This window comes from Solanum dulcamara, chromosome 4 (assembly GCF_947179165.1).
Source record: "Solanum dulcamara chromosome 4, daSolDulc1.2, whole genome shotgun sequence".
Lineage (NCBI taxonomy): Eukaryota > Viridiplantae > Streptophyta > Magnoliopsida > Solanales > Solanaceae > Solanum > Solanum dulcamara.
In genome coordinates this window covers 71,057,275-71,067,811 of record NC_077240.1, presented here as the reverse complement: position 1 = coordinate 71,067,811, position 10,537 = coordinate 71,057,275, and the positions used below count along the sequence as shown (strand labels likewise).

Sequence of the window (10,537 nt, the reverse complement as noted above, 5' to 3'; positions counted from 1 at the left end):
CATTACTAATACCTAGAAATTCATTGTATTAATAATACACACCTTAATACACAATAGACTGTATAACTGTTGAGTGGTGAAAACCAACTCAAGCTAACTATTGATAGTGTAGATTAGTCATTAACCAATTAAGATATTTGTTATAAAGTTTATTAGAGTTAGTTAGTCAGTTAATTTGAATTAGTTAGATAGCTCATTATATAATGTATTCATATATATCTCAAGATGAGTAATGGAATAAGAGTTTTCATTCCTAGATTATTTTCTTCTTTTTTTCTCTCTATTCTCCAGTCATAAAGGTTAATCCTCAAAGTTAGAACAGATCTTCCATGGCTGCTAACATGGTATTAGAGCCTTTATAGTCGATCTAAAGTGCGAGACATCATCAGAAACAGCTAATCTGAGAAGATCTCAAGTCTTTGACGATCAACCGTAGTAATGGCAAATGGAGATGAACAAACCAGTGCCAATGGAGACAATGTCCATCCAATACCAATGGTTCAAGTACTGCCTCTGCTAGACCACAATCATCCTCTCTTCCTGCAGCCAAGAGACACTCCACATAGTTCTCTCATCTCACTTCAATTAACAGAATCTGATAACTATGCGTTGTGGAGCCGATCTATGAGAATTGGACTATTAGGCAAGAGTAAGCTAGGATTTGTGGATAATAGGTATCCTAAGTCTCAATTTCCACCAATGTACCATGATCAGTGGGAGAAAGTGAATGCAGTAATACTCTCACGGATCATGAATATAGTAAGATCAAGACTGTTAAGTAGTGTTGTGTATGCATCAAATGCTAGCAAGGTGTGGGAGGACCTGAAGGAATGATTTAATAAGGTAAATGGATCCAGAGTCCTATTTCTTCACAGAGAGATTCACACTCTCACACAAGGAACAATGACAGTAGCAAACTATTTATCGAAGCTGCAATATCTCCTAGATGAGTTTGATGCTATCATACCTTGCCCAAGGTGCTCATGTCTAGAATCTCAAAGCTATCTTCAGCACTTTGAATACCAAAGGTTACTTCAGTTCCTTATGGGATTGAATGAGTCCTATTCTTAATCTTGAACTCAGATCATGATGATGAGTCCCGCTCTAAGTGTCAACAAAGCATACTCAATCTAGTAGATCAGAAGAGTTAGAGAACTCTAGCAAACTTCACACAGGCAGTTCAAATCAGTAATAGTAGAGATAGAGTTGCATTGTTCAGCAATGATAGGTTCTCTCATCAAGGATCTAGTGGAAGCTCCAAAGGCAAGAAGCCTTAAGTGATCTGTGAAGTATATGGTAACAAAGTTCATACTAGGGACAACTGCTACAGAATTGTTGGCTATCCTCCAGACTGGAAGGGGGAAAAAATGCAGTGTCACCACAACACCAACCTAACCCTACAGGTAAGACAAACTTCTATGCAAATCATGTTGATGTGTTCACCATAGGAGCAAAAGTAGGTGGACCTACCTTTGGTCACTGGCCACAACAAATAGGCCATCAAATGTCAATGCAGTAATTTGTTTCACAAGGATACACTCTATCATATGAATCTCAGATGCCCATGCAACATCCAAAAGCATTTTCTCAAATGCAGCAAATTGGGCTTCAGCAGATCAAGGGAGATTCACTAACCAATCAAGTCAAGCCTTACTTCACTCCTGAGCAATACCAATAGGTGGTTGATATGCTGAACAAAGGAACTTCTGATGGCTCTTCTTCTAGAACTGATGCAGCAGGTATCCTGATCTCTTTACTAACCAATTACGTTAATAAAAATTGTATAGATGAAACAGGTACCTCCAATCACATGACATCAAGCTTGAAAATGCTGAAAGACTATCAAGATATTCCTTACAAAGACAGGAACACAGTGCAAATTTCAAAAGGGAATGTAGTCTCAGTATCTCACACGGGAAATTCTAGTGTATTTAATAATTAGAAAATCAGCAATGTGTTATTCAGAATTGATTTTAAATACAACCTCCTATTAGTTTCCCAACTAACCAAGGAGTTATTATGTTCAACAACATTCTTTCCTGCTTTTTGTATTTTTCAGAATCTCTATACTGGACAAGTGAAGGGGATTGGTAGGGAACAACAAGGCCTCTATATGTTGAAGGGTAGATCAATGTTTCAATGTCAGTCTTACTTCTCTTCTCAACATCAGCCGACTAACACATCTAGACAACTCACTAGTTCAAATCACTTGTGGCACCTAAGACTAGGACATGCTCCTACTGAAGTACTAAGCAAACATAATTATCTCACTTACTTAGCTCATACTAAGTCTCCTCACTGCACAGTGTTTCCTCTAGCCAAAAAGCATAAACTTTCCTTTTCTATTAGTACTACTAGATCCTACTTAACATTTGAGTTGTTACATTATGATGTGTAGGGTCCATATAGAGTGCCCACTTAGGATGATAAGTGATATTTTGTAACTCTAGCAGATGATTAGTCCAGGTTTACCCGAATATTTTTGATCCACTCTAAGTCTGATACTATTGTAGTACTGAGAAATTTTATTAATAAAGTGCAGAATATGTTCTCTTCATCTGTCAAAACTCTTAAAACTAATAATAGTTGTGATTTTATCAATAATGAAGTTCGGGCTTTTCTCACTTCATTTGGCATTCATCACCAAACCACTTATGTATATACACCCTAGTAGAATGGAGTAGCTAAACGGATACACAGAATAATTCTTGGGATGGCCAGGTCAATGAGGTTTCAATTAGCAATGCCCCTTGAATGTGTAAGCACTGCAGTCTACCTATTGAATAAACAAACTACCGCAAAGCTTTTGGGCAGAAGCTGTTTATACTTCAGTATATCTTTTAAATAGGTTGGCAACTAAAGCTGTGGATAAGAAAACTCCTATTGAGGCTTGGAGTGGAATAAAACCATCTGCCAAGCACTTAAAAATCTTTGATTCGATTTGCTATTCTCATGTTCCTTCAGTCAAAAGAAGCAAACATGAACCGAAAGGTGAATTGGGGATCTTTATTGGTTATTCATCGCAAGCCAAAGGTTATAGAGTTTTCATCTTGCAAACAAAAAGTATTTCCATCAGAAGAGATGTTGTAGTAGATGAGCATGCTTTTTGGAACTGGGATAAGGAGCAAATTGAGAAAGATAATGCAGATTTTCAGAACTTGCGTCCGCTGCCTAAAATCCAATCATTTGGCTCTAAAAATTTGGAAAAAGATTAAGAATCAGATGGGGAATCCTCACTTGATTCGCCTATTTTGAAAACAAAGTCCCTTTCTGAGATATATGAAAGATGTAATGTTGCAATCTCAGAGCCAAATAGCTATCAAGAAGCATCAAGACATGAAGTTTGGATTGAAGCTATGAAGGAGGAGATTGGTATGATAGATAAGAATGATACTTGGAAGCTGGTTGATAAACCAAAAGACAGAAATGTAATAGGAGTAAAATGGGTTTATCAAACCAAACTTAATCCAAATGGTTCAGTTTATAAATACAAGGTAAGGCTTGTTGTGAAAGGTTATGCGCAAGTTGCAGGTCTGGATTATGGAGACACATTTGCACCAGTTGCACGACATGATACAATAAGGCTTCTATTTGCTTTGGTAGCTCAATCAAATTGGAAATTGTATCATTTGGATATGAAATCAGTATTCTTAAATGGACAGCTGTAGGAGGAGATTTATATTGACCAACCAGAAGGATTTCAAGTTGCAGGAATGAAGGATAAAATCTACAAGCTACATAAGGCATTGTATGGATTAAAGCAGGCTCCTCGAGCCTAGTACAGTAAGATTGATTCTCATCTTATTTATTGTGGCTTCAAGAGAAGTGAAAATGAAGTCACTTTATATGTGAAGAAGGCTAAAAGAGGAGATGTGCTTTTGGTGTCACTCTATGTTGATGATCTTCTGTTAACAGGAAGCAATGAAGCTATGATAAATCAATTCAAGCAAGAAATGGAGACCAAGTTTGAAATGTCTGATTTGGGTGAAATGAATTACTTTCTGGGAATGGAGATTCGTCAAGCTACAAATGAAATCTTCATTTCACAGAGAAAATATGCAGGGGATATTCTTAAAAGATTCAATATGGAGAGATGCAAGCATGTATCGACCCCACTAGTTCATAATGAAAAGATTTCAAAGTTTGAAGGAGGTGATAGGGCTGATCCTGCAGTTTATAGAAGTTTAATAGGTAGTTTGCTGTATTTGACAGCAATAAGACATGATCTCATGTTCGCAGCAAATCTTTTATCGAGATTTATGCATGCTCCGAGTCAAGTTCATCTTGGCGTCGCTAAGCGAACATTGAGGTATATCAAGGGAACTACTGATTTTGGTATTTGGTTTAAAAAGGAAGAGCAAGGGAAATTGATAGGTTATTCAGATAGTGATTGGGCAGGAAGCACTAATGATATAAAAAGTACTTCTGGATATACTTTTACACTTGGTTCAGGCATGTTCTCATGGAATTCAAAGAAGTAAGAGTTGGTAGCTCAATCTTCTGCAGAAGCGGAATACATCGCCGCTGTTGGTGCAACTAATCAAGCTCTATGGTTAAGAAAGATTCTATGTGATCTGGAGCAAAATGACATTGAAGCTACTGTCATTAAGCTTGACAACAAGTTAGTAATATCTATGGCCAAAAATCCAGTGCAACATGGTCGTAGCAAGCATATAAATATGAAGTTTCACGCTATCAGACAAGCAGAAAAGGATGGCGAAGTTAAACTTGTTCATTGCAGCTCAGATCAGCAGATTGCAGACATCATGACCAAGGCTCTTCCTAAGGGGAAATTTGAAGTTCTAAGGGCTAAGCTGGGAGTATCCAAGAAAAATCTCAAGGAGGAGTGTTAGAAAATGAGATTTTCTAGATAGTTTTTTAGTCTAATAGTATTCTCTTTTAAATATTATGTTTGGTTTGTAAAGGAAGGATAATCCTTGTTTTATGGAATTTGTTTTGTAAGTGGTTGGATAGGTATAGACTTTACTTACTTTTTGAAAAAGCTTATATAGCTATATGTATTCAAGCCTTATGTAAGATGTCATATGAATGTAAAATCTGTTGCTAAACCTTATTTTTTCTTATCTGTTTAAAAATCTAACAATTCAGCCTAAAACTCCAAATGAGTTACTTTACTTGCAATCTCATAATATGAGCCATCTTAGAATATTTGGATGTTTGTGTTATGCATCTAGTCCTAAGATACTTGACAAGTTTGCCTCTAGAGAAATACTTACAGTTCTTATGGGATAATCACCCTCACAGAAAGGATACAGGCTCTTTGATCTAGTTCATAAATCATTCCTTGTGAGCAGGAATTCAAAAACATGTAGGGTTTCATGTCTCCTATCTTTTCAGTCCTGTACTTGTTCTCTCCTGATGTCCATATTGGCAGCTCAGCTTTACCTATCTCAGAGGTATATCCACCTATCTCAGAGGTCTCAAATGCAGCTGCTCCCATACTTTTTATGCCTCATCTATCTAATTCACCACCATTGATCCTAGGTGGGTTGAGGCTATGCAGTTAGAGATTGCTACCCTTGAGGACAATCATACTTGGAGTGTTGTAGACTTTCCTCCAAATAAATCTCCTATAGGTTATAAATGGATCTTCAAAGTCAAGTATAAGGCCTCAGGTAAGGTAGAGAGATTTAAGGATAGAATAGTAGCTAAGGGGTTCAGCTAGAAGGAAGGGGTAGATTACATAAAAATATTCTCTCCAGTGGCCCAGATGGTCACTATAAGGTCAGTAATTGCTCTTGCAGCCTCCAAGGATTGATTCATCTACCAGATGGATGCCAATAATGTCTTCCTAAATGGAGATCTTCTAGAGGAGGTGTATATGAAGCTTCTTGATGGATTTGCTATACAGGGGGATTCTAATAAGGTCTAGAAACTCCACAAGTCATTATATGGCCTTAAACAGGCTCTTAGAGAGTAGAATAAGAAGCTAACTAAGGTCCCTGGAAGATATGAGCTTTAAACAAAGTCACTTTGATTACTAACTGTTCACCAAGCATGATGGGAGTGATATCACAACTGTACTAATGTATGTTGATGATCTCCTAGTAACAGTAAGCAACAGCAAGGTGATCAGCCACACAAGAGCTGAACTGCAAACCAAGTAAACATGAAAGATCTTGGTGAGCTGAAGTTCTTCCTAGGCATAGAAGTTGACAGGTCAAAGAAAGGAATTGTAATGTCTCAAAGAAAGTATTCCTTGGAGCTCATTGAAGAATCAGGAGTGAGTGGATCCAAACCTGCGGGCACACTTTTAGAACTAAATCAAAAACTCACATCAGAGGAATACGACAAGTGCATCAAGGGAGAGGCAACAGACTCACTTCTCAAAGACCCTGGTCCATACCAAAGGTTAATAGGGAGCCTGTTATACCTGACTATGACCAGACCAGACTTAGCATTCACAGTACAAGTGTTGAGTCAGTTCATGCATAGTCCAAAAGTCTCACACATTGAGGCAGCCTTAAGAGTTGTGAAATATGTCAAAGGATCACCTGGACTTGGACTTTTTATGCCTGCAAAATCTACAAATACTCTAACTTCCTATTGTGACTCAGACTAGAGAGCATGCTTACAAACTAGGAGGTCAGTGACTCTGGTGAAGTTTGGGGAATCCTTGATCTCATGGAAGTCCAAGAAACAAGAGACATTGTTCAGAAGTTCAGCAGAATCTGAGTTTAGAAGCATGGCATCAGCAACTACTGAAATCACCATGGTTGACTGGTTTATTAAAGGAACTAGGAGTTGAAATACAAACTCATGTTCAACTAATGTGTGATAGTAAATCAGCAATACAAATTTATGCAAATCCTATCTTTTATGAAAGAACTAAATACATAGACATAGATTCTCACTTTGTAAGCGAAAGAATTCTACAAGGAGTGATCAGAACCAATCATGTATCTACCAAAGATCAACTGGCTGACATGCTAACCAAAAGTTTGGGAAAGTTACAACATGAATACTTGTTAGAAATGAATTGGTGTAAAAGACTTGTTTAGACCATCATCTTGAGGAGGGGTGTTGAGTGGTGAAAACCAACTCAAGCTGACTATTGATAGGGAAGATCAGCCATTAACCAAGTAAGATATTTTGTTATAAAGTTTGTTAGAGTTAGTTACTCAGTTACTGTGAATTAGTTAGACAGCTCATTATCTAATGTACTCAGTTGTATCTCAAGAGTAGTAATGGAATAAGAGTTTTCATTCCCATATTTTCTTCTTCTTCTTTTCTCTGTATTCTCCCGTCATAAAGGTTGATCCTTAGAGTTAGAACACATCTTTCATGGCTGCTAACAATAACTAATGTATCAAACAAGGTATTATTAATACACAGAGCTAACGTATGCATTATTTCTGCTAATATATTCTACTAAAAGACCCCTAAGTAACAACCACCCAAACAAGGTATAAGTATCTGTTAACCTTTTGTTTTAAACATTTATTTTAATCTATTTTGCTCTAAGTTATTGACCACTCTTTAAAGTTATCCTTAAAATTTATTTAAATACTATAATCTAGCCTTATACCTGTTAGACATTCCAATATTAACTTAGTATATGTATTTATTAAACACAAAAAGTGACTTTCACATGGTAGTTAGCATGTGAATTGCTTTTGTAATATTTCTTCTCTTATTTTTTCAATAACTTTTTTTGTCCTTTCTCTTTTTCCCATTTAACTTTCTTTTCTGTAATAATTTATAATAAATTTTAAATAAATGAAAAATAAATTAATCATATATAAAATCTAAAGAAACATAATTTTATTGATAAAATGATCTGGTACAAATCTGTTTGTTCCCTTGATTCTTCTCTCTGGATTTCTCTGTAATTTGAGGACCGTTAGTGGCGTATTTTTCAAACTAGCTAGGGTGATTTGAACTTGATCTCTATAAAATAAGTTATGGATCTTCTTGAAGTACTTGATTATCAAGAAGAGTTTGACATATTTTGATCTCTTTATGAATATTCCATATATTTGTGAAATTTTCGAGATGCTTTTTCAAGAGAATATAATACCCTTTATATATATGCATAAATTAGGGTTTAGGGTAGAGTGGTCTCCAAGAAACCTTAACTGAAATAGGACTCGCCTTGTAGAGTCCTACAAAATTTTGATGTCTACAAATGCCCCCTACATCATGGCTTGTCGGAATGTAGACTCTATGGAGCTCAAAGACGAGGCTTGAAGTACTCATTCTTCCATATTTGTGATTTTGTGACTTCAAATTTGCATTTTTGACTCCTAATCAAGCGATTGTGAGTTCGAGTCCCACTGGGCGTGCCAATTTGTTGGTAACAAATTTTAAATAAATGGAAAATAATTCAACCATATATAAAATCTGAAAAAACATAATTTTATTGATAAAATGATCTAGGTACAAATTTGTTTGTTCTCTTGATTCTTCTCTCTGGATTTCTCCGTGATTTGAGGGTCGTTATTGGCGTATTTCTCGAACTAGATAGGATGATTTAAACTTGATCTACATGAAATAATTTGTGCTTTTAAATGTATGAGCTTTGTATTGCCATGAAATCTCTTAATCACTTTACCATGGAAGTTGGAAGAGATTTAGGACTCATTTATTTAATGGAGGTTTGAATCTGAATGATTCAGACATTAGATTATTATGTGCGTTTGTTTTCATTAAGATTTAAGCATTTAACTGGTTTGAATAGATCTTAATCATTAAGATCTAGAATAGAGTCCTGATATCATTAAGAAGTATTCTTGTGTGGATAATATTCATTATCACTCTATCTATAATCACTAGACATCAGCCATCACTAATAACCAGCTCTGCCATTATAACCACCACTACGTACCATCATTACCGTCGTCTTCTGTCATTACAAACATCACCATTGCTAACCATTACTATCAACTGCTGCCACACTTACTTCCTCATTCATTATAATTATTTCCATTGTCATCATCACTCAGTCTTGTATATAGCAACAACCACCTCTACCACCACTATCAACCACTACCACCACTACAATCAATTCCTACTACAAACAAACTCCACCATTACAACTAGCACTGCACCAACTATCACCATACATTCTTCGGTCACCACCACCACCATTGTCACCTCTACCACTACTATTAGCCACTACCACCACTATGGTCAATCTCTACTACCAACCACCTCTATCATCATAACTAGCATCACCGGCAACTACCACAAACACATCATCAACCACAGCACATTCTTTAACCACCACCAACTACTCACATTACCAACTTCCACCATTATAACCACCAACACCACTATCAATTGTCACTATTATGACAGTCTTCACAACACCAACTACCTCCAACGTCATAATCATTACCATCATCATTATTAGCCACTAACAATAATTATTACCATCACCACCACCACTATAAATTATCTCTCTCATCATTTGCAAGTATAAGTGTTTCAGTTTTTTGATCAAATAATAATTTTCTTTTATTATTTTTTAATATTTAATTAATTTTATTTGATTGTATATTTATCATGTACATATAAATAAATTATGTATATTTAGATATTGAAAAACAAATCATCTTAATCATTCAGTGTTCAAATCTAGAGACAACATCTCAATCATTCAGATGTGCATTCAGATTCATGCGTCTAAAGTTTAATGAAAACAAATAAGGCCTTAATATAGTATTCTAAAAGGATCATCAATATTTTTCTGAAATAAGAATAAAATATTTTAAAAAGTAAATTGTATGTTTAAATTAATGTCACAAATATTTTGTACAGAGTGAATGATTATATATATATCATACATATGCGGCTGACATTTTGATATTTTTAATTTAGGCTTTTCTATCATTGTGCTCTACCATATTCCCTCTAAAAATATTGGTGATGTTTTTGAGTTGTTTTAAATGTTTAAATTTTACAAAATACATATGAATAGGATTAATAAATTTATAGGTTTGGTTTATTTTATAAAAGAAAAATTAAAGAAGACTACATATTTCACAAAATATATTTTGTGATTGCTTGCAAAGTTTGGGTATAAAAAAGCTAAATCATAAGCTTAATATTATTTTTATAACCACGCAAAACCAGAATAAATTTATTAGTGTACAATTTAGCGGTAAATCATGAAATGCAAGGAATGTGAGGGTTTGTAATGACATGTTCAGTTGCTATTAAAAAGGCACCTCATTGCGGATTGCGAAAATTATTGAAACACACTATTAAATTAATTTGGAGTGACACGACGAAATATTTTGAAATTTGAAATTTTATTTGGCCTGACGTCATCTCTCCATAGCAAGAATTTTTTCATTGTAATGCGGCTGTTGTAGCTATCGGCAAGTCGCTATAGTAGGTTGACGGGATTAGAACCCAGGACACGAATTTTATATCGGGACTCCTCCTCTTTAGTTGAAAAAGGACGAGGGTTGCTCCAAAAATCCTTCTAGGCTGCTTCAAGCTTAGGAGCAATGGAGAGGAAAGATTTCTTTGCAAGAGGGGTGAAAATTCATGTATTTCAGTCCTATCT

At 35.5% G+C, this 10,537-nt stretch overlaps 1 protein-coding gene across 1 annotated transcript; it reads left to right on the top strand.

The window, feature by feature from the left end:
• Nucleotides 1-6,130: 6,130 nt before the first annotated feature.
• On the top strand, nt 6,131-6,583 carry LOC129884349 (uncharacterized mitochondrial protein AtMg00810-like). The gene has a single exon (XM_055958665.1). The coding sequence runs from the start codon at nt 6,131-6,133 to the stop codon at nt 6,581-6,583; it is 453 nt and encodes a 150-aa protein (XP_055814640.1).
• Nucleotides 6,584-10,537: the final 3,954 nt, after the last annotated feature.